We start from the raw sequence: 24,989 nt of genomic DNA, 5'->3' as shown, positions 1-24,989 counted from the left end.
TAACTTTTTTTGTTCATACCGCAAGATGTAGAGAGGCTATATACTTGTGGTAATTGCAGGACAAAACTGGATTCCAGCTTTGTAGCATACTACTGACTACAGAGGTAGAAAACACCTTAGCTATGTTTCAAAAGCCGGGCTGTTAAAGCCAACAGAGAAAGATCCACGTGTAGGAATAAGCCTTGTTGTAGCAGGTCTCGCCGAAAAGGAAGACGCCAGTCTGGACCTGCCGACAACATAAGAACGTTGGCATACCACGATCTGCGTTTCCAGCCTGGAGCCTATAGGATTACAATGTTCCGTTGAACCCTGTTGTGCTGTATTACTATAAGCCAGATCGGGTACGGTGAAACACAAGCTAGGATGAGAATCCAAAGAACTGTCATGGTAAGCAATGCAAAAAACAGTGGGTCTCAAGATACCGCACAGACTGTGGAACTTTAAAGTCGTTTCGAAAGTCCATGAGATTCCTTTGTGGAAATTTCCCACTCTTGAACCAATTGTTGGAAGTTTCCTGGAAATAGATACTACATTCCTTATGAGTAAGCCCAAATTCCCACTGCTGGTATGAAGACTGCCGAGAATGCCAGCACAAAAGTCTGTACTTAGGAGAGGATTCAGCCTGTACCATTAGCACTTCACAGATACTGGACATTCCCCGCCGCCGTACAAACTAGCCGGCCAAGACAGACTAGGCTCCCCAGAGAGAAAGGCTGTGAGCTGGAGCACAGCAAATAGCAGATCTGGTTAAGATGTTGACTAAAGGCGTTTATGCCGAAGATGCAATGTCACGACACCCTATGTTCAGAACCAGTCAGCAGTTACAGTGGCCAAAACCAGAAAGACAAAGGAAAACCGCCACCAAAGGGGAGATCGACAAGATGTGTGTGTCCAAACAAGAAAAACCAAAAGGAGATAGCTGAGCGTCACTTTCAGTTTGGGAGCCTTTTCCACTGAAACAGCAGTTAGTGGAACCTGGCACATGGAATGGTCACCAAGGCGGAGACTATTGTGTTCGACTCATCTTTGCACAACAAGATCCATGGACTAGGGAGCTCATACAGCACGGATTGCAAAACTGGTAAAAAGCAGTTGCTATTATCAAATAGTTGCCGTTCTAAAAGAAAGAAACAACGCCCATTGCAGAAATTGCGATCGCATCGCAATGCATGATGTGATGGCATAACCATTCACAATTATCGGAATATTGAAGAATTTTTCCATCTACGCCAGGCAAAGTCAGCCACAATTCTGATAATGCAGAAAGCATGCCTTGGCATGCCTGAGTTTTGACGAACACAACCACAAAAAACCTCGTTTCCTCCCCTAAACGCTGTCTTCCTGTCAATCAAAATACAACTGCATTTAAGCAAAAGGCGTGCGCAGAATAAATCACCAATCGCGGCTGCTCACGCACAATGTGAACACTGCGCATAAGTCTAAATAAAGTTATTTAACCATGACCAGAGTCGACCACGTAACGCAAAAATAAGTTTTCTTCACGTCCAATGCAAGAGTATGATCCACGCACACAACTCGATGCTCAAGTGACGATATGCCAAAAATCGGCTGAAAGAAGCAGGGTGTCCTACAATAAACAAGATGGAGTAAAATTTTAGTTCCTGTTGTAGTGGTGGAACTAGAGCAAGTGCGGTTAGATGGGATATTCTGGCCAATACCACGAAAACACAGCATTCTGGACATGTATGAAAAGACCGAAAGTGCACAGCACACCCACAGAGTAAGCTGCACTGCTAAGGTGGTTAGCCAAGTGAAACAGGCCATCAATGACAAATAACTGAAGACCTGCAACGAGTTTGCCCGAGCCATCACAGGTGAAATCACCCAGATGGAACGCTAGAAAAAAAATTGTATTTTAATTACCAAACGGTAAATCCTTTTCGCGCAGTCCGTAGAGGATGCTGGGGTCCATATTAGTACCATGGGTTATAGACGGGCCATGGGCACTTTAAGACTTTGATAGTATGGGCTGGCTCCTCCCTCTAAGCCCCTCCTACCAGACTCGGTCTAGAAACTGCACCCAAGGAGACGGACAACTTCGAGAGAAGGATTTTACACAGATAGTGGCGAGATTCACACCAGCTCACACATACAAGGCAAACCAAGCTAACCAGTTCAAAAACTCAGCAACGGTTGAATATTACTTAACAAAGTATCCAAAACAGTACTTAACTAAGAACAAAGCAGTCCTGAACCAAGTAACCACTGCAGGATCATGAGGCGCTGGGCGGGCGCCCAGCATCTTCTACGGACTACGAGAAAAATAATTACCGGTAGGTAATTAAAATCCTATTTCCTCTTACGTCCTAGAGGATGCTGGGGTCCATATTAGTACCATGGGGATGTACCAAAGCTCCCAGAACGGGAGGCTCCTGCAGAACTGATTGACTGAAATTTAGGTCCTCAGAGGTCAAAGTATCGAACTTGGAGAACTTAGCAAACGTGTTCGACCCAGACCAAGTAGCTGCACGGCAAAGTTGTAAAGCAGAGACAACCCGGGCAGCCGCCCAGGAAGAACCCACCTTATGAGTAGAGTGGGCCTTAACAGATTTTGGACACGACAAACCAGCCGTAGAATATGCATGCTAGATGGTGACCCTGATCCAGCGAGAGATCGTCTGCTTAGACGCAGGACACCCAAGTTTCTTGGGATAATACAGAACAAACCAGAGTCCGATTTTCTGTGACGAGCAGTCATCTTTCACATAGATTTTCAGAGCCCTTACAACATCCAAGGACTTTAATGGAATTGAGGAGTCAGTAGCAACTGGCACCACAATAGGTTGGTTGATATGAAATGCCGACACAACCTTCGGAAGGAACTGCTGACGTGTCCGGAGCTCAGCTCTATCTTCATGAAAGATCAAGTAGGGACTTTTACAAGACAAAGCCCCCAACTCCGACACACGCATAGCAGAAGCGAAGGCCAACAAAGTGACAGCCTTCCACGTGAGAAACTTGACCTCAACCTCCTGTAGAGGCTCTAACCAACCCGATTGGAGGAACTGTAACACCACGTTAAGATCCCAGGGCGCCGTGGGCGGCACAAAGGGAGGCTGGATGTGCAGAACCCCTTTCAAGAAAGTCTGAACCTCAGGAAGAGAAGCAAGTTGTTTATGGAAGAAAATGGATAATGCCGAAATCTGGACCTTTACGGAACCCAAACTCAGGCCCATATCCACACCTGCTTGCAGGAAGAGGAGAAACCGTCCCATTTGAAACTCCACCGTAGGAAACGTCTTGGATTCACACCAAGACGCATACTTTTAACAAATGCGATGGTAATGTTTAGACGTTACTCCTTTCCTAGCCCGCATCAGCGTAGGAATAACTTTGTTCGGAAAGCCATTCCGAGCTAAAATCTGGCGTTCAACCTCCATGCCGACAAACATAGCCGTGGTAAGTCTTGATAAGCGAACGGCCTCTATTGCAGAAGGTCCTCCCGAAGAGTTAGAGGCCTCGGATCTTCCAGCCATAGATCCAGAAGATCCGCGTACCAAGCCCTTCTTGGCCAGTCCGGAGCAATGAGGACTGCCTGAACTCTTGTTCTCTTTATGAGTTTTAGAATCCGTGGAATGAGTGGAAGAGGAGGAAACCATCTTCCCCAGAAGGCAAATGGATTGATTAATCGATACCCAGGCAGGTCACAAAACATCCCGGACCATCGGTTGTATCACCAACGCTTTTTCCACCAGAAGAAATACCCTCTGCACCTCCGTGTCGAGGATCATCCCAAGGAAAGACAATCTCCTTGTTGGCTCCAAATGTGACACTGGAAGATTCAGGATCCATCCGTGTTCCCTGAGCAGTCGAGTCGTGAGAGCAACGGACTGTAATAACCTCTCCCTGGAAGATGCCTTTATCAGCAGATTGTCCAGATATGGAATTATATTCACCCCGTTTGCGGAGGAGAATCATCATCTTTGCCATTACCTTGGCGAACACCCTCGGTGCTGTGGAGAGGCCAAATGGCAGTGTCTGGAACTGATCGTGATAATCCAACAGTACAAATCTGAGATAAGCCTAGTGTGGCGGCCAAATCGGAATTCGGAGATACGCATCCTTGATATCTAGAGATGCCAGGAACTCTCCCTCCTCTAGCCCCGAGATCACCGCTCTCAGAGACTCCATTTTGAACTTTAATTCCCTCAGATAAGGGTTTAGCGACTTCAGGTTCAAAATTGGCCTAACCGAAACATCCGGTTTCGGTACAACGAAAAGGTTTTATTAGTAACCCTGGTGTACCAGATGAGGTGGAACTGGAACAATACCAGCAGACCTTTCCAATTTGTGAATGACTTCCTGAAGGACAGCCCTTTCCGTCAGCACAGCTGACAGGCCTGATTTGAAAAACCTGTGGGGTGGGAGCTCTTGAAACTCCAGTTTGTACCCCTGGGATACAATATCCAGTACCAGGGATCCAGACCGGACGACACCCAGATGTGACTGAAACGTCTGAGCCTCACTCCCACCTGTCCGTTCACCAGGCAGGGAGGTCCACCATCATGCTGAGGATTTTGAGGACACAGATGCAGGCTTCTGTTCTTGGGAACCAGCAGGTGCCGGTTTTTTGGACTTTGCGTGCCCACCTCTGAAGAAAGTGGTAGGAGCCTTGGACTTTTTTGCTTTTGCAGACCGAAAGGACTGCACAGAGGACGTAGATAAAGGTTTCTTCGTCATCGGAGAGGCTGAGGGAAGAAAGGTTGACTTACCAGCGGTTGCCGTGGAGATCCACGCATCCCATGCTTCCCCAAATAGTGCCTGACCTGTGAAGGGTAGGTTCGCCACACTTCTCCTGGATTCAGCGTCTGCAGACCATTGGCGTAGCCAGAGTCCCCTGCGTGCTGAAACAGCCATGGACGACGTCCTTACAGTCAGATTACCTAGGTCCTTCATGGCCTCCACCATGAAACCCGCAGAATTCTGTATATTACGTAAAAACAATTCAATGTCACTTCTATCCATAGAATCTAATTCCTCTAGTAACATGCCCGACCATTTAACTATGGCTTTAGAAATCCATGCACAGGCAATAGTGGGCCTTAATGCCACTCCTGAAGCTGTGTATATGGATTTGAGCGTAGTTTTAATCTTGCTGTCTGCCGGTTCTTTCAAAGCGGTAGACCCCAGGACAGGCAAAACCACTTTCTTAGACAGTCTAGATACAGAAACGTCTACTATAGGCGGGTTTTCTCACTTTTTCCTATCATCCTCAGGGAAAGGAAAAGCTACAAGAACCCTCTTTGGAATCTGGAATTTTTTCTCTGGATTTTCCCAGGATTTTTCAAATAATGCATTTAATTCCTTAGACGCAGGGAAGGTCAGGGAGGCCTTCTTTTTGTCTGTAAAGTAAGCCTCCTCTACATGTTCAGGTGGTTTGTCAGTAATGTGTAACATATCTCTAATAGCCTCAATCAGGAGTTGTACCCCTCTTGCCAGGGAAGCCCCCCCCCCTCCCCCTTGCATATCCGCATCACCCTCTGCCGTGTCAGAGTCTGTGTCCGTGTCGACCTGCATAATCTGAGAAAGCGCACGTTTCTTGGATACACCAGGGGATTTTGAGGTAGTGGGGACAGAACCGGACAAAACCTCCACAGATTGTATTAAAATCTGTGATTCAGTCTCATAATGTGCAATCCTAGTAGAAAATAAGAATTTACTTACCGATAATTCTATTTCTCGTAGTCCGTAGTGGATGCTGGGGACTCAGTCAGGACCATGGGGAATAGCGGCTCCGCAGGAGACAGGGCACAAAAGTAAAAGCTTTAGGATCAGGTGGTGTGCACTGGCTCCTCCCCCTATGACCCTCCTCCAAGTCTCAGTTAGGATACTGTGCCCGGACGAGCGTACACAATAAGGAAGGATTTTGAATCCCGGGTAAGACTCATACCAGCCACACCAATCACACTGTACAACCTGTGATCTGAACCCAGTTAACAGCATGATAACGGCGGAGCCTCTGAAAAGATGGCTCACAACAATAATAACCCGATTTTTGTAACAATAACTATGTACAAGTATTGCAGACAATCCGCACTTGGGATGGGCGCCCAGCATCCACTACGGACTACGAGAAATAGAATTATCGGTAAGTAAATTCTTATTTTCTCTGACGTCCTAAGTGGATGCTGGGGACTCCGTCAGGACCATGGGGATTATACCAAAGCTCCCAAACGGGCGGGAGAGTGCGGATGACTCTGCAGCACCGAGTGAGAGAACTCCAGGTCCTCCTCAGCCAGGGTGTGCCCCTGACCAAGTAGCAGCTCGGCAAAGTTGTAAAGCCGAGACCCCTCGGGCAGCCGCCCAAGATGAGCCCACCTTCCTTGTGGAATGGGCATTTACATATTTTGGCTGTGGCAGGCCTGCCACAGAATGTGCAAGCTGAATTGTACTACACATCCAACTAGCAATCGTCTGCTTAGAAGCAAGAGCACCCAGTTTGTTGGGTGCATACAGGATAACAGCAAGTCAGTTTTCCTGACTCCAGCCGTCCTGGAAACCTATATTTTCAGGGCCCTGACAACATCTAGCAACTTGGAGTCCTCCAAGTCCCTAGTAGCCGCAGGTACCACAATAAGCTGGTTCAGGTGAAACGCTGACACCACCTTAGGGAGAAACTGGGGACGAGTCCGCAGCTCTGCCCTGTCCGAATGGACAATCAGATATGGGCTTTTGTGAGACAAAGCCGCCAATTCTGACACTCGCCTGGCCGAGGCCAGGGCCAACATCATGGTCACTTTCCATGTGAGATATTTCAAATCCACAGATTTGAGCGGTTTAAACCAATGTGATTTGAGGAATCCCAGAACTACGTTGAGATCCCACAGTGCCACTGGAGGCACAAAAGGGGGTTGTATATGCAGTACTCCCTTGACAAACTTCTGGACTTCAGGAACTGAAGCCAATTCTTTCTGGAAGAAAATTGACAGGGCCGAAATTTGAACCTTAATGGACCCCAATTTGAGGCCCATAGACACTCCTGTTTGCAGGAAATGCAGGAATCGACCGAGTTGAAATTTCTTCGTGGGGCCTTCCTGGCCTCACACCACGCAACATATTTTCGCCACATGTGGTGATAATGTTGTGCGGTCACCTCCTTCCTGGCTTTGACCAGGGTAGGAATGACCTCTTCCGGAATGCCTTTTTCCCTTAGGATCCGGCGTTCAACCGCCATGCCGTCAAACGCAGCCGCGGTAAGTCTTGGAACAGACATGGTACTTGCTGAAGCAAGTCCCTTCTTAGCGGCAGAGGCCATGAGTCCTCTGTGAGCATCTCTTGAAGTTCCGGGTACCAAGTCCTTCTTGGCCAATCCGGAGCCACGAGTATAGTTCTTACTCCTCTACGTCTTATAATTCTCAGTACCTTAGGTATGAGAAGCAGAGGAGGGAACACATACACCGACTGGTACACCCACGGTGTTACCAGAACGTCCACAGCTATTGCCTGAGGGTCTCTTGACCTGGCACAATACCTGTCCAGTTTTTTGTTCAGGCGGGACGCCATCATGTCCACCTTTGGTCTTTCCCAACGGTTCACAATCATGTGGAAGACTTCCCGATGAAGTCCCCACTCTCCCGGGTGGAGGTCGTGCTGAGGAAGTCTGCTTCCCAGTTGTCCACTCCCGGAATGAACACTGCTGACAGTGCTATCACATGATTTTCCGCCCAGCGAAGAATCCTTGCAGTTTCTGCCATTGCCCTCCTGCTTCTTGTGCCGCCCTGTCTGTTTACGTGGGCGACTGCTGTGATGTTGTCCCACTGGATCAATACCGGCTGACCTTGAAGCAGAGGTCTTGCTAAGCTTAGAGCATTGTAAATTGCTCTTAGCTCCAGTATATTTATGTGGAGAGAAGTCTCCAGACTTGATCACACTCCCTGGAAATTTTTTCCTTGTGTGACTGCTCCCCAGCCTTTCAGGCTGGCATCCGTGGTCACCAGGACCCAGTCCTGAATGCCGAATCTGTGGCCCTTTAGTAGATGAGCACTCTGCAGCCACCACAGAAGAGACACCCTTGTCCTTGGAGACAGGGTTATCCGCTGATGCATCTGAAGATGCGATCCGGACCATTTTTCCAGCAGATCCCACTGAAAAGTTCTTGCGTGAAATCTGCCGAATGGAATCGCTTCGTAAGAAGCCACCATTTTTCCCAGGACCCTTGTGCAATGATGCACTGACACTTTTCCTGGTTTTAGGAGGTTCCTGACTAGCTCGGATAACTCCCTGGCTTTCTCCTCCGGGAGAAACACCTTTTTCTGGACTGTGTCCAGAATCATCCCTAGGAACAGCAGACGTGTCGTCGGAGACAGCTGCGATTTTGGAATATTTAGAATCCACCCGTGCTGTCGTAGAACTACTTGAGATAGTGCTACTCCGACCTCCAACTGTTCTCTGGACCTTGCCCTTATCAGGAGATCGTCCAAGTAAGGGATAATTAAGACGCCTTTTCTTTGAAGAAGAATCATCATTTCGGCCATTACCTTGGTAAAGACCCGGGGTGCCGTGGACAATCCAAACGGCAGCGTCTGAAACTGATAGTGACAGTTTTGTACCACGAACCTGAGGTACCCTTGGTGAGAAGGGCAAATTGGGACATGGAGGTAAGCATCCTTGATGTCCAGGGACACCATATAGTCCCCTTCTTCCTGGTTCGCTATCACTGCTCTGAGTGACTCCATCTTGATTTGAACCTTTGTATGTAAGTGTTCAAATATTTCAGATTTAGAATAGGTCTCACCGAGCCGTTTGGCTTCAGTACCACAATATAGTGTGGAATAATACCCCTTTCCTTGTTGTAGGAGGGGTACTTTGATTATCACCTGCTGGGAATACAGCTTGTGAATTGTTTCCAATACTGCCTCCCTGTCGGAGGGAGACGTTGGTAAAGCAGACTTCAGGAACCTGCGAGGGGGAGACGTCTCGAATTTCCAATCTGTACCCCTGGGATACTACTTGTAGGATCCAGGGGTCCACTTGCGAGTGAGCCCACTGCGCGCTGAAACTCTTGAGACGACCCCCCACCGCACCTGAGTCCGCTTGTACGGCCCCAGCGTCATGCTGAGGACTTGGCAAAAGCGGTGGAGGGCTTCTGTTCCTGGGAATGGGCTGCCTGCTGCAGTCTTCTTCCCTTTCCTCTATCCCTGGGCAGATATGACTGGCCTTTTGCCTGCTTGCCCTTATGGGGACGAAAGGACTGAGGCTGAAAAGACGGTGTCTTTTTCTGCTGAGATGTGACTTGGGGTAAAAAAGGTGGATTTTCCAGCTGTTGCCGTGGCCACCAGGTCCGATGGACCGACCCCAAATAACTCCTCCCCTTTATACGCAGTACTTCCATGTGCCGTTTGGAATCTGCATCACCTGACCACTGTCGTGTCCATAAACATCTTCTGGCAGATATGGACATCGCACTTACTCTTGATGCCAGAGTGCAAATATCCCTCTGTGCATCTCGCATATATAGAAATGCATCCTTTAAATGCTCTATAGTCAATAAAATACTGTCCCTGTCAAGGGTATCAATATTTTCAGTCAGGGAATCCGACCAAGCCACCCCAGCGCTGCACATCCAGGCTGAGGCGATCGCTGGTCGCAGTATAACACCAGTATGTGTGTATATACTTTTTAGGATATTTTCCAGCCTCCTATCAGCTGGCTCCTTGAGGGCGGCCGTATCTGGAGACGGTAACGCCACTTGTTTTGATAAGCGTGTGAGCGCCTTATCCACCCTAAGGGGTGTTTCCCAACGCGCCCTAACTTCTGGCGGGAAAGGGTATAACGCCAATAATTTTCTATCGGGGGAAACCCACGCATCATCACACACTTCATTTAATTTATCTGATTCAGGAAAAACTACAGGTAGTTTTTTCACACCCCACATAATACCCTCTTTTGTGGTACTTGTAGTATCAGAAATATGTAACACCTCCTTCATTGCCCTTAACATGTAACGTGTGGCCCAAATGGAAAATACGTTTGTTTCTTCACCGTCGACACTGGAGTCAGTGTCCGTGTCTGTGTCGACAGACTGAGGTAAATGGGCGTTTTAAAGCCCCTGACGGTGTTTGAGACGCCTGGACAGGTACTAATTGGTTTGCCGGCCGTCTCATGTCGTCAACCGACCTTGCAGCGTGTTGACATTATCACGTAATTCCCTAAATAAGCCATCCATTCCGGTGTCGACTCCCTAGAGAGTGACATCACCATTACAGGCAATTGCTCCGCCTCCTCACCAACATCGTCCTCATACATGTCGACACACACGTACCGACACACAGCACACACACAGGGAATGCTCTGATAGAGGACAGGACCCCGCTAGCCCTTTGGGGAGACAGAGGGAGAGTTTGCCAGCACACACCAAAACGCTATATTATACAGGGACAACCTTATATAAGTGTTTTCCCTTATAGCATCTTAATATATAATAATATCGCCAAATAAGTGCCCCCCCTCTCTGTTTTAACCCTGTTTCTGTAGTGCAGTGCAGGGGAGAGCCTGGGAGCCTTCCTAGCAGCGGAGCGGTGTAGGAAAATGGCGCTGTGTGCTGAGGAGAATAGGCCCCGCACCCTTTTCGGCGGGCTTCTTCTCCCGTTTTTCTGACAACCTGGCAGGGGTTAAATACATCCATATAGCCCCAGGGGCTATATGTGATGTATTTTTAGCCAGCATAGGTACTTTCATTGCTGCCCAGGGCGCCCCCCCAAGCGCCCTGCACCCTCAGTGACCGTTGGTGTGAAGTGTGCTGAGAGCAATGGCGCACAGCTGCAGTGCTGTGCGCTACCTCATGAAGACTGAGAAGTCTTCAGCCGCCGATTTCTGGACCTCTTCTCTCTTCAGCATCTGCAAGGGGGTCGGGGGCGCGGCTCCGGTGACCCATCCAGGCTGTACCTGTGATCGTCCCTCTGGAGCTAGTGTCCAGTAGCCTAAGAAGCCAATCCATCCTGCACGCAGGTGAGTTCACTTCTTCTCCCCTAAGTCCCTCGTTGCAGTGAGCCTGTTGCCAGCAGGACTCACTGAAAATAAAAAACCTAACAAAACTTTTACTCTAAGCAGCTCTTTATGAGAGCCACCTAGATTGCACCCTTCTCGGCCGGGCACAAAAACCTAACTGAGGCTTGGAGGAGGGTCATAGGGGGAGGAGCCAGTGCACACCACCTGATCCTAAAGCTTTTACTTTTGTGCCCTGTCTCCTGCGGAGCCGCTATTCCCCATGGTCCTGACGGAGTCCCCAGCATCCACTTAGGACGTCAGAGAAATCTGGGATATCATTCCCTTAATAGAAGCTACCAATTGGGGCTCAGATTCGGAGGGCTGAGACAAAATATTACATTCCTGAGTACATGGAATGGATTCCTCTGGAGAAGACACAGAGTCCCTGGACATGGTTATGTGGGAATTTGCATACACACACACACACACACACACACATAGGAAAATGTCAGACACAGTTTCCCCACCAAGTACCCTCAGAGAAACACAGAGCTTGAAGCGAGCACACACAGTGCCCGAATAGGTAGTTATAAAATAACTGCCTGGCACTGACTGTGTACCCTTAATAGAAATACACAGTAAAATACAGCCTCCCCCCCCTTCTACCACCCCTTGGTACCGCACAGGATAAATGGAGTCGTGGAGGGTCAGCGCTCACTGTCAGCATCTCAGCGGTGGATCTGCAGGAAGAAAATGGCGCTGGATTCCGCACTCAGGAGAAGCTCCGCCCCCTTAACATGGCGCGTCTTCCCGCACAATTTAAATCTTTATACTGGCCTGAGGTAGTGGCGCTAGCAGTGCAACCAAAGTCCGTGCTAGCTGAGTGATCAGTGATAAGGGTATCGTCGCTGGCCCAGGGCGCCCCTCAAAGTGCCGCAACTTTACCTGAGCCTTCCGGAGCACAGTGTTAGTACTGCACTCCACACCCTGATGCCACCATTTATACCAGCTCCCCACCTGTCGGGTCACTGGTGTTACATTCACCGCCACGATCCTCTGGCTCTGTTAGGGGGTGGCGGCAAGCTGCGGGAGTGAGCGGTCGCCTCTGGGGCTAACGATCCATCCCCCTCAGGAGCTCGGTGTCCTGTCAACGGAGATAGTGGCCATTAACCTCAGCGGGTTGGACACTACTCCCCCCCACCTAAGTCCCACGAAGCAGGGAGGCTGTTGCCAGCAGCCTCCCTGTGCCTAACCAGTCTTAATAAAAAAATAAAACCAAAGAAACTCTAGGAGCTCCCCTAGCTGTGACCGGCTCCTCCGGGCACATTTTCTAAACTGAGTCTGGTAGGAGGGGCATAGAGGGAGGAGCCAGCCCACACTATCAAAGTCTTAAAGTGCCAATGGCTCCTGGTGGACCTGTCTATACCCCATGGTACTAATATGGACCCCAGCATCCTCTAGGACGTAAGAGAAAGGGTGGCTAACAACCGTACAGACCGTAATACGCAAGGGAAAACTCTTCAAACCCCACATTCTGCACGTTACATGCGATGGAGTGAGAGGATGACCTACCCATAACAAAGGAGTCAATACTGCACTTGAGAGGAGAAAACAACCAAAGCTATCCAGCGTCCTGCAGGAGCTCCACATTACTACTGTACAAGATAGGACAACGACCTGCCTAGAATCTGAGCCCCTTCAAGCTGTACTATGGCTGATGCACAGTCTCTCGGTATCTGTGCGTAATTGGGCGATACCTGACCGATCACACAAGGTTCCCGATGTAGCTGGTGACCTCCATGCAAAGATCACACGTCAGTGACCCAGCAAAACAAACTGAAAACCACACATACGCGAGTGTGAGCCCCTTAAAATGCAGCGTCCTTAGATACACATAGGTGAGAGTGACAGCAATATATACCGATAAACACACATTGGTGAGTGTGAGACACAACATATAACATACATAAATAGGCATAGGCGAGAGTGACACCAAAATTTATAATGATAAACACACATAGCGGATTGTGAGACACAGCAATATGCAGCGTACAACAAATATCTGCCTAAGGTGGTGTCGTCTTTCCACCTTAACCACGAGATTGTGGTTCCGGTCTTTACCTCTCCTGGTTTATCCTCCAAAGAGAGGTTATTGGATGTAGTACGGGCTCTCCGTATTTATGTGAAAAGAATAGCTTCACTTAGGAGATCTGACTCTCTCTTTGTTCTCTTTGGTTTTCTCAACCGTAGCTGGCCTGCTAATAAGAAGACCTTGGCCAGATGTATTAGAATGGTGATTGCACATGCTTATGTACAGGCTTGTCTTCCAGCTCCTGCTACCATCTAAGCCCATTCTACTCGGTCTGTTGGTCCTTCTTGGGCGGCCCGCTGTGGTGCGCCCCTTAAACAATTGTGCAAGGCGGCTACGTGGTCCTCAGTGAACACGTTCATAAGGTTCTATGCCTTCAATACATCCGCCTCCTAGGATCCCTCCTTTGGATGCCGGGTTCTTGTGCGTCCCCTCCCATGAGGAACTGCTTTAGGACATCCCCGATGTTATTCCCTGTGGAATACCAGTGTACCCCGCTGCAGAAAAGGAGATTTATGGTAAGACCTTACCTTTCTTAAATCTTTATGCGAGGTACACTGGATTCCACAGGGCGCCCACCCTGACGCACTTAGCTTCTTTGGGTTTGTATGGCATTAGCCGCTGGTACCTTCTCCTGTCGTGAGAATGTGGTTCGCTGTGGCTACTAACTGTTATCGTCTCTTTTACCTGCTGCTGCATAGGACTGGTTAACAAAACTGAGCTCCTGTGCATGGAGGCGGGGTTATAGAGGAGGCGGTGCAAGGCATCCTGGGAATGGTCAAAGCTTTAGCCTGTTGATGCCTCGGATCAAGATCCAACTCTACAACCAGATGTTATTCCCTGTGGAATCCCAGTGTACCCCGCTGCGGAAAATAAGAATTTACTTACCGATAATTCTATTTCTCGTAGTCCGTAGTGGATGCTGGGGACTCCGTAAGGACCATGGGGAATAGCGGCTCCGCAGGAGACAGGGCACAAAAGTAAAAGCTGTAGGATCAGGTGGTGTGCACTGGCTCCTCCCCCTATGACCCTCCTCCAAGCCTCAGTTAGGATACTGTGCCCGGATGAGCGTACACAATAAGGAAGGATTTTGAATCCCGGGTAAGACTCATACCAGCCACACCAATCACACTGTACAACCTGTGATCTGAACCCAGTTAACAGCATGATAACAGCGGAGCCTCTGAAAAGATGGCTCACAACAATAATAACCCGTTTTAGTTAACAATAACTATGTACAAGTATTGCAGACAATCCGCACTTGGGATGGGCGCCCAGCATCCACTACGGACTACGAGAAATAGAATTATCGGTAAGTAAATTCTTATTTTCTCTGACGTCCTAAGTGGATGCTGGGGACTCCGTAAGGACCATGGGGATTATACCAAAGCTCCCAAACGGGCGGGAGAGTGCGGATGACTCTGCAGCACCGAATGAGAGAACTCCAGGTCCTCCTCAGCCAGGGTATCAAATTTGTAGAATTTTGCAAACGTGTTTGCCCCTGACCAAGTAGCAGCTCGGCAAAGTTGTAAAGCCGAGACCCCTCGGGCAGCCGCCCAAGATGAGCCCACCTTCCTTGTGGAATGGGCATTTACATATTTTGGCTGTGGCAGGCCTGCCACAGAATGTGCAAGCTGAATTGTACTACACATCCAACTAGCAATCGTCTGCTTAGAAGCAAGAGCACCCAGTTTGTTGGGTGCATACAGGATAACAGCAAGTCAGTTTTCCTGACTCCAGCCGTCCTGGAAACATATATTTTCAGGGCCCTGACAACATCTAGCAACTTGGAGTCCTCCAAGTCCCTAGTAGCCGCAGGTACCACAATAAGCTGGTTCAGGTGAAACACTGACACCACCTTAGGGAGAAACTGGGGACGAGTCCGCAGCTCTGCCCTGTCCGAATGGACAATCAGATATGGGCTTTTGTGAGACAAAGCCGCCAATTCTGACACTCGCCTGGCCGAGGCCAGGGCCAACAGCATGGTCACTTTCCATGTGAGATATTTCAAATCCACAGATTTGAGCGGTTTAAACCAATGTGATTTGAGGAATCCCAAAACTACGTTGAGATCCCACAGTGCCACTGGAGGCACAAAAGGGGGTTGTATATGCAGTACTCCCTTGACAAACTTCTGGACTTCAGGAACTGAAGCCAATTTTTTCTGGAAGAAAATCGACAGGGCCGAAATTTGAACCTTAATGGACCCCAATTTGAGGCCCATAGACACTCCTGTTTGCAGGAAATGCAGGAATCGACCGAGTTGAAATTCCTCCGTGGGGCCTTCCTGGCCTCACACCATGCAACATATTTTCGCCAAATGTGGTGATAATGTTGTGCGGTCACCTCCTTCCTGGCTCTGACCAGGGTAGGGATGACCTCTTCCGGAATGCCTTTTTCCCTTAGGATCCCGCGTTCAACCGCCATGCCGTCAAACGCAGCCGCGGTAAGACTTGGAACAGACATGATCCTTGCTGAAGCAAGTCCCTTCTTAGTATCTCTTGAAGTTCCGGGTACCAAGTCCTTCTTGGCCAATCCGGAGCCACAAGTATAGTTCTTACTCCTCTCCGTCTTATAATTCTCAGTACCTTGGGTATGAGAGGCAGAGGAGGGAACACATACACCGACTGGTACACCCACGGTGTTACCAGAGCGTCCCTGCTATTGCCTGAGGGTCTCTTGACCTGGCGCAATACCTGTCCAGTTTTTTGTTCAGACGGGACGCCATCATGTCCACCTTTGGTCTTTCCCAACGGTTCACAACCATGTGGAAGACTTCCAGATGAAGTCCCCACTCTCCCGGGTGGAGGTCGTGCCTGCTGAGGAAGTCTGCTTCCCAGTTGTCCACTCCCGGAATGAACACCGCTGACAGTGTTATCACATGATTTTTCGCCCAGCGAAGAATCCTTGCTGCCATTGCCCTCCTGCTTCTTGTGCCGCCCTGTCTGTTTACGTGGGCGACTGCCGTGATGTTGTCCGACTGGATCAGCACCGGTTGACTTTGAAGTAGAGGTCTTCCTAGGCTCAGAGCATTGTAAATTGCCCTTAGCTCCAGTATATTTATGTGGAGAGAAGTCTCCAGACTTGACCACACTCCTTGGAAATTTCTTCCCTGTGTGACTGCTCCCCAGCCTCTCAGGCTGGCATCCGTGGTCACCAGGACCCAGTCCTGAATGCCGAATCTGCTGCCCTCTAGTAGATGAGCACTCTGCAGCCACCACAGAAGAGACACCCTTGTCCTTGGAGACAGGATTATCCGCTGATGCATCTGAAGATGCGATCCGGACCATTCGTCCAGCAGATCCCACTGAAAAATTCTTGCGTGAAATCTGCCGAATGGAATCGCTTCGTAAGAAGCCACCATTTTTCCCAGGACTCTTGTGCATTGATGCACTGACACTTGGCCTGGTTCTAGGAGGTTCCTAACTAGCTCGGATAACTCCCTGGCTTTCTCCTCTGGGAGAAACACCTTTTTCTGGACTGTGTCCAGAATCATCCCTAGGAACAGCAGACGTGTCGTCGGAATCAGCTGCGATTTTGGAATATTTAGAATCCACCCGTGCTGTCGTAGAACTACTTGAGATAGTGCTACTCCGACCTCCAACTGTTCTCTGGACCTTGCCCTTATCAGGAGATCGTCCAAGTAAGGGATAATTAAGACGCCTTTTCTTTGAAGAAGAATCATCATTTCGGCCATTACCTTGGTAAAGACCCGGGGTGCCGTGGACAATCCAAACGGCAGCGTCTGAAACTGATAGTGACAGTTCTGTACCACGAACCTGAGGTACCCTTGGTGAGAAGGGCAAATTATGACATGGAGGTAAGCATCCTTGATGTCCAGGGACACCATATAGTCCCCTTCTTCCTGGTTCGCTATCACTGCTCTGAGTGACTCCATCTTGATTTGAACCTTTGTATGTAAGTGTTCAAATATTTCAGATTTAGAATAGGTCTCACCGAGCCGTCTGGCTTCAGTACCACAAATAGTGTCGAATAATACCCCTTTCCTTGTTGTAGGAGGGGTACTTTGATTATCACCTGCTGGGAATACAGCTTGTGAATTGTTTCCAATACTGCCTCCCTGTCGGAGGGAGACGTTGGTAAAGCAGACTTCAGGAACCTGCGAGGGGAGACGTCTCGAACTTCCAATCTGTACCCCTGGGATACTACTTGTAGGATCCAGGGGTCCACTTGCGAGTGAGCCCACTGCGCGCTGAAACTCTTGAGACGACCCCCCACCGCACCTGAGTCCGCTTGTACGGCCCCAGCGTCATGCTGAGGACTTGGCAGAAGCGGTGGAGGGCTTCTGTTCCTGGGAAGGAGCTGCCTGCTGCAGTCTTCTTCCCTTTCCTCTACCCCTGGGCAGATATGACTGGCCTTTTGCCCGCTTGCCCTTATGGGGACGAAAGGACTGAGGCTGAAAAGACTGTGTCTTTTTCTGCTGAGATGTGACTTGGGGTAAAAAAGGTGGATTTTCCAGCTGTTGCCGTGGCCACCAGGTCCGATGGACCGACCCCAAATAACTCCTCCTTTATACGGCAATACTTCCATGTGCCGTTTGGAATCTGCATCACCTGACCACTGTCGTGTCCATAAACATCTTCTGGCAGACATGGACATCGCACTTACTCTTGATGCCAGAGTGCAAATATCCCTCTGTGCATCTCGCATATATAGAAATGCATCTTTTAAATGCTCTATAGTCAATAAAATACTGTCCCTGTCAAGGGTATCAATATTTTCAGTCAGGGAATCCGACCAAGCCACCCCAGCGCTGCACATCCAGGCTGAGGCGATCGCTGGTCGCAGTATAACACCAGTATGTGTGTATATACTTTTTAGGATATTTTCCAGCCTCCTATCAGCTGGCTCCTTGAGGGCGGCCGTATCTGGAGACGGTAACGCCACTTGTTTTGATAAGCGTGTGAGCGCCTTATCCACCCTAGGGGGTGTTTCCCAACGCGCCCTAACTTCTGGCGGGAAAGGGTATAACGCCAATAATTTTCTATCGGGGGAAACCCACGCATCATCACACACTTCATTTAATTTATCTGATTCAGGAAAAACTACAGGTAGTTTTTTCACACCCCACATAATACCCTTTTTTGTGGTACTTGTAGTATCAGAAATATGTAACACCTCCTTCATTGCCCTTAACATGTAACGTGTAGCCCTAATGGAAAATACGTTTGTTTCTTCACCGTCGACACTGGAGTCAGTGTCCGTGTCTGTGTCTGTGTCGACCGACTGAGGTAATGGGCGTTTTAAAGCCCCTGACTGTGTTTGAGACGCCTGGACAGGTACTAATTGGTTTGCCGGCCGTCTCATGTCGTCAACCGACCTTGCAGCGTGTTGACATTATCACGTAATTCCCTAAATAAGCCATCCATTCCGGTGTCGACTCCCTAGAGAGTGACATCACCATTACAGGCAATTGCTCCGCCTCCTCACCAACATCGTCCTCATACATGTCGACACACACGTACCGACACACAGCACACACACAGGGAATGCTCTGATAGAGGACAGGACCCCACTAGCCCTTTGGGGAGACAGAGGGAGAGTTTGCCAGCTCACACCAAAACGCTATAATTATACAGGGACAACCTTATATAAGTGTTTTCCCTTATAGCATCTTAATATATTATAATATCGCCACACAAAATGCCCCCCCTCTCTGTTTTAACCCTGTTTCTGTAGTGCAGTGCAGGGGAGAGCCTGGGAGCCTTCCTAGCAGCGGAGCGGTGTAGGAAAATGGCGCTGTGTGCTGAGGAGAATAGGCCCCGCCCCCTTTTCGGCGGGCTTCTTCTCCCGTTTTTCTGACAACCTGGCAGGGGTTAAATACATCCATATAGCCCCAGAGGCTATATGTGATGTATTTTTAGCCAGCATAGGTACTTTCATTGCTGCCCAGGGCGCCCCCCCCAGCGCCCTGCACCCTCAGTGACCGTTGGTGTGAAGTGTGCTGAGAGCAATGGCGCACAGCTGCCGTGCTGTGCGCTACCTTAAGAAGACTGGGAAGTCTTCAGCCGCCGATTTCTGGACCTCTTCTCTCTTCAGCATCTGCAAGGGGGTCGGCGGCGCGGCTCCGGTGACCCATCCAGGCTGTACCTGTGATCGTCCCTCTGGAGCTAGTGTCCAGTAGCCTAAGAAGCCAATCCATCCTGCACGCAGGTGAGTTCACTTCTTCTCCCCTAAGTCCCTCGTTGCAGTGAGCCTGTTGCCAGCAGGACTCACTGAAAATAAAAAACCTAACAAAACTTTTACTCTAAGCAGCTCTTTAGGAGAGCCACCTAGATTGCACCCTTCTCGGCCGGGCACAAAAACCTAACTGAGGCTTGGAGGAGGGTCATAGGGGGAGGAGCCAGTGCACACCACCTGATCCTAAAGCTTTTACTTTTGTGCCCTGTCTCCTGCGGAGCCGCTATTCCCCATGGTCCTTACGGAGTCCCCAGCATCCACTTAGGACGTCAGAGAAATATATATAAATGCACTTAGCCAACTTTGAAGCTGGAAAGAAGAGGAGGTGGTGTCTTCCCAGGAGAGACAGCAGTCCCGGCAGTTGATTTACAAGCTTTACCCACGCTGTGAAACTGCTCGTTCTGTGAGCAAGCCTCCCAAACTGTACTACTGCAGGATGGACATCGAAACACAATGGTTAGCAGCTATCAATGTTTTTGTTGTGATGTTAATGTTTTTACCATTCGATGGCAGTATTCCGATGTTTGCCACCATCACATGGCGGTAGCAGATTATTCCGATTGTAGCAGATTGCTTGCTGTGATTTGCTCTCTGAGACTGAGTACGAATCCGTGCACAGCCCTTGCCCCTGCAGCAGCAGCGATGCAAATTGCGATGAGCCTGGCTATGTCACTCTCCTCCATGTCCGTGGCGTCACTCAGCTCACTGGTCTCTGCATAACTCAGGTTACTGGCGTGGTTGCTGTGGCTACTCCGCCTCCTCTTTTAACAGCCCGTCTCTGTTCTGGGCCCCGTCCTCTGTACCACCCTCATTAAGCAACATTACGGCGTATTGCGGATGCGCGAACTAGGAAACTTGCACATGTGCGAACATTGCGATGGATTTTCTATCAAATGCTTTTAATGTGATGGTTAGCTACCATTGCATCAGAACATTCGATGGCGGAAGCCCATTCACCATTCGATGATGGGCTTCAGATGTCCATCCCTACTACAGCATTCAAAGCTCCGCCCACTCTCCACAGACATAGAAAACTTTCTCTTGCGGAGGAAAAACCTGCGGGTATTACACGGCGACCTGTAGCGCGTGCTCCACCTCTGTGTACGGGAGTGAAGCCAGAGTCAGAAATAGACCACTCAACATACGATCCGCAGGCCCAGGCGGCTTCCACTGAGGCCAGAGTGCTGAGGGGGGGTGGGGTTACTGCTGGCTGCACACCTCCGCTAACGCAGCTATAACTGGCAAGCTGAACACAGCTCCCACTACATTCACATTGTGCACGGCTACACAGAAACCCAGCTACAAGGAAAGATAAATGTACAAATAAAATGTTCAAATAAACTAATCTAAAACCAGGGCTCTGCAGCCCTCCTAGAACATGCCCAACCCATAAGCACCTAAAGGAGATTGGAATTCCAGGGTTGCATGGAGAGGAGCTTACTTTTAAATCTACAGTTTAATTTAGGCGCCAGCCCCAGCCCAAACCTGCAATGCCCATGGGCCAGTGTTCCCCAGCCTTGCTGACAGAGAAATAAGCATTTTGCATGTTTTATACAACATATGGGCATTCTCTACTGATTATTGTACCAGTTAACAGAGAATTTGAGTACTTTCCTATTGCCAGTTCTAGGGGAAGTTATTCATCATGAGCAAAGTTACTTTCCCACACATCACCTCTCCCAAGGTCACACAACTTAAGGGCCCCATACATCAAGCGGCTGTTTTCTAGATTTCCTGATCCATGTGAAACAGCTGAACAGTGGCCATCGATGATGGGTGATCTGTCAGGGAATTGGGGACATTCTTCATGTTAAAAATCCCTGCACTGCTGATCCCGACCATTTTCGGGTCAGGATCGGGGAATCAAGATTTTTCAACATGTTAAATATGCTTTATATACAGGCTCGGCGTCAGGGGATCAGAGAATTGTAACAAATCACTTGCAGATGTTTGGAGACTTTTACGCTTTATTAGACACCAAAAAACGTTTTGGATGAATACTTCACACATTGTGACCATAAGGCGCTAAATCTCCAGTATCAGCAGAAACAATGTTGCAGAAGATTTGCATACAAAAAAGAAAGAAAAAAAAAAGTCACTCAAAAGTATTTTGTCAACTGATCCTTCATGAGGCCAGAGAGACTTCTAGACCTCATAAACCAATTTTCCGGAATATCTGGATGGGCAGAAAGCCTTCAACAGCTTGCAGTGGGCAAGATATTTTTTTTCCCATGCTAAGGTTTGTGAAAACTGTTGACTGCGGAAACCGTAATTATTTTTAGCTTTGTTTAAAGTTAACAAACAGTACCAGTTACATGGTTCTATAACTATGATGAGCATTATAGCCCACTAGTCACTTACTGAAGAATATGTAGAGGACAGCCAATAAACTGAGTGACACCGATATCCCCAGCTTAGCATCCACGGTGAACGCCAGCAGCAGCCCAAGAGTGCTACACATCATCAAGATGAGAAATACAATGAGCCAGGAGAACTGGAAGAGTGGCTCAATCTGCTGCCCAGCAAAGGTCTTCATTTCATCTACATTGGCAGGAGAGAACATACAATGCGTCAAACCAGAAAGAGCAGCAGCAAGCCTCACAGAGTAATCATTAACATCCAAAGTAAAGTTATCAAATAAAATATAATGCATATACCTAGCACGGGTGGTCAGAAACAAAGGCTATCGTATAGATGTGATGGTCATCTTTTCCCATCACTGAATTTACCTGTGGCCCAGCGTACACAGACACTATCTGCATGTTAAATGCCCATGTGATCACACTACTAACTCTACAGTCTGGTCTGCAGAAACTGATGGTCAGTGTACAAGTGTTACTATGAAAATACATGACGCATCAATAGTTAAAAAGTCATGCATGTTAAGAACTGTGTACAGTGATTATCTGTTCCTGCATAAGCATTAGAGTCTTATTCAGTGCCAAAATAGTGCTGTATTCGCACACGGTCTTCTAAAAGGTGAATACGTGGCAGCTGTGTAAATGCAGAAATAAGATTATTACAATGCCCTAAAGGAAGAATAAAGAGTCTGACAAAGAGAATGAGACTGGCGGGAATGAAGGTTGTAGGGTATAAACTACATAAAAGGTAATGTAACTCCACCTTGTAAGGGTATGACAGAGAGGACAGATGGGATAGGCCTTGGTGAAGGAGGAATGGGGAAGCACATTAGTGTATGAGCCTAGTGTCATCTTTAACGGATGAATCCGCCAGATCAGTTACTCTTTTGGGAGATGCCAAAGATAAAACTTCCATTAGCATTCAAGAGGGATGTTGCTGATCTAATTAAAATAAATAACCGGAAGGAGCAACCTTGGGCTGGGAACATTCCTATCTGTGGTTTGACATGCTGCCTAGAGGGATGAGCGTGGTACATACAGACAGTACAGAGAGGTTTGTCACACACAAAGGACACCATTGGTTGGGGAGAAGGAAACTGCAAAGAGGAGGTAGCGGAGTCTAGTAGTTGTGATCTGGCGGCAAGGCATTGCAGTATCAGGTGAGGAAGCAGATGGGGACCACAAGTCTTCCAGGATCTGAGGATCCTCAGCATATTCTCCTAAAGTGCAGAGAGAGTAGCCTGTGATCTAAATGGAGGGCAGGTAACAACCAGCCTGGGAAAGTAAAGCTTGTTGCCCCAGGAATCTGTGCAAAAAGCACCTATTCTGTTCTGAACACGATATCGTATAACGAGGAGATGTCCCCCAATAACAGATTTTATATATAGGACTCCTCAATCTCACACCCTACTACAGATCACCAGTTGCACCAGTCTACACACATATACATGTAAATAAATTCATGTGGTAGATAATCTTCAATATGAAGACACTATAGTGAATTATTCTTACAAGCATCTGTAGTGTAATCAGCTGTGTTCTTGGCATGCAAAGCAGATGCTACCACGGCTTTAATTAGTGTATTCTACATTACCTTCAAGCTTCTTAAGCAAAAACGACTTTCCACTTCCCCACTGAGCATAAAGTCCGACGCAGATGGGTGGCTGCATGGTGGGCTCACTGAGAATGTCAGCCAGGGCACTGCTGTACAAGTCATACCCCAGCATGTCACCATCAGATTCGGTAGGAGAAAGATGCCCTGTGTGAGACAAAGAACATATTGAACAAAGTCAACAAAATCCAGAGTACTAGAAGTATACAACTCCACACTCCGTTACAAGCAAGCACTACCATTATTCATTTCTACAGCGCCACCATATATGGAATCGGTCACCAGTCTCAGCACCACTGGAGTCTTTAGTCTACATTCCCTGCCACGCTCTTGTCAGTAGTTAACTAACCTACCTGTATGTGTTTGGACTGTGGAAGGAAACCCACACAAACAAGAACATTAACTACATACAGACTGAGTCCTGGTTGGGCTAGAGCCGATGGCCCCACCACTGTTAGGCAGCAATGCCAATCGGCGTGCCACCACGATACCCATGTAAGTGCTGGTAATGGAATTACCACAAGAGACAAGTAGCTTGGAGATGAAGGAGTCTACAAAGTCGCAGGGTAAGTATTGATGGAAATATAATACTGCTGTACATCTCACCAGTCACATCTATCACTACTGTGGTGGCACATTAATGGGCACAAGAACTACTGGTGACATTCTTAGTCACTTCTGTCTAGTCACTCTAGGGGAGAACCTCAGACCTGGTGGCCTGTAATAACTGCAGGTAAAACACAAGTAAGCCTTTGGAGGAGCTGGAGGATATTTATGAGGCCACATAAATTTAGGGGTTGTCCAGCAGTGGAGTGGACGCAACACAGACTGTGGGGCCAACTGTGAGCTTTACCAATATTCATGAGGATGTACTAGGAAAATAATTCAGAGATTATCCCAAATCATAGAGACTGCATACTGGTCCAGGCCACAGCATATCCCAAATCATACAGACTGCATACTGGTCCAGGCCACAGCATATCCCAAATCATACAGACTGCATACTGGTCCAGGCCACAGCATATCCCTAATCATACAGACTGCATACTGGTCCAGGCCACAGCATATCCCTAATCATACAGACTGCATACAGGTCCAGGCCACAGCATATCCCAAATCATACAGACTGCATACAGGTCCAGGCCACAGCATATCCCAAATCATACAGACTGCATACAGGTCCAGGCCACAGCATATCCCAAATCATACAGACTGCATACTGGTCCAGGCCACAGCATATCCCAAATCATACAGACTGCATACTGGTCCAGGCCACAGCATATCCCTAATCATACAGACTGCATACAGGTCCAGGCCACAGCATATCCCTAATCATACAGACTGCATACAGGTCCAGGCCACAGCATATCCCAAATCATACAGACTGCATACTGGTCCAGGCCACAGCATATCCCAAATCATACAGACTGCATACAGGTCCAGGCCACAGCATATCCCAAATCATACAGACTGCATACTGGTCCAGGCCACAGCATATCCCTAATCATACAGACTGCATACTGGTCCAGGCCACAGCATATCCCTAATCATACAGACTGCATACTGGTCCAGGCCACAGCATATCCCTAATCATACAGACTGCATACTGGTCCAGGCCACAGCATATCCCAAATCATACAGACTGCATAATGGTCCAGGCCACAGCATATCCCTAATCATACAGACTGCATACTGGTCCAGGCCACAGCATATCCCAAATCATACAGACTGCATACTGGTCCAGGCCACAGCATATCCCTAATCATACAGACTGCATACA

At 48.4% G+C, this 24,989-nt stretch overlaps 1 protein-coding gene across 3 annotated transcripts in view; it reads right to left on the bottom strand.

The window, feature by feature from the left end:
- The window catches only part of KIDINS220 (kinase D interacting substrate 220), a 344,589-nt gene that overhangs the window by 218,496 nt on the left and 101,104 nt on the right, over positions 1–24,989 (bottom strand). For all 3 annotated transcript variants that reach the window (XM_063915451.1, XM_063915452.1, XM_063915453.1), the window contains exons 13-14: positions 23,192–23,356; positions 21,599–21,778 (exon numbers count right to left, since the gene is read on the bottom strand). In XM_063915451.1, the coding sequence (XP_063771521.1) occupies positions 21,599–21,778; positions 23,192–23,356 (345 nt within the window). The remainder of the gene's footprint in view (positions 1–21,598; positions 21,779–23,191; positions 23,357–24,989) is intronic.

Source organism: Pseudophryne corroboree, chromosome 4 (genome assembly GCF_028390025.1).
Source record: "Pseudophryne corroboree isolate aPseCor3 chromosome 4, aPseCor3.hap2, whole genome shotgun sequence".
In the NCBI taxonomy this organism is placed as follows: Eukaryota; Metazoa; Chordata; class Amphibia; order Anura; family Myobatrachidae; genus Pseudophryne; species Pseudophryne corroboree.
The sequence above is the reverse complement of the archived record's forward strand: the minus strand, read 5'-3'. Positions and strand labels throughout refer to the sequence as shown.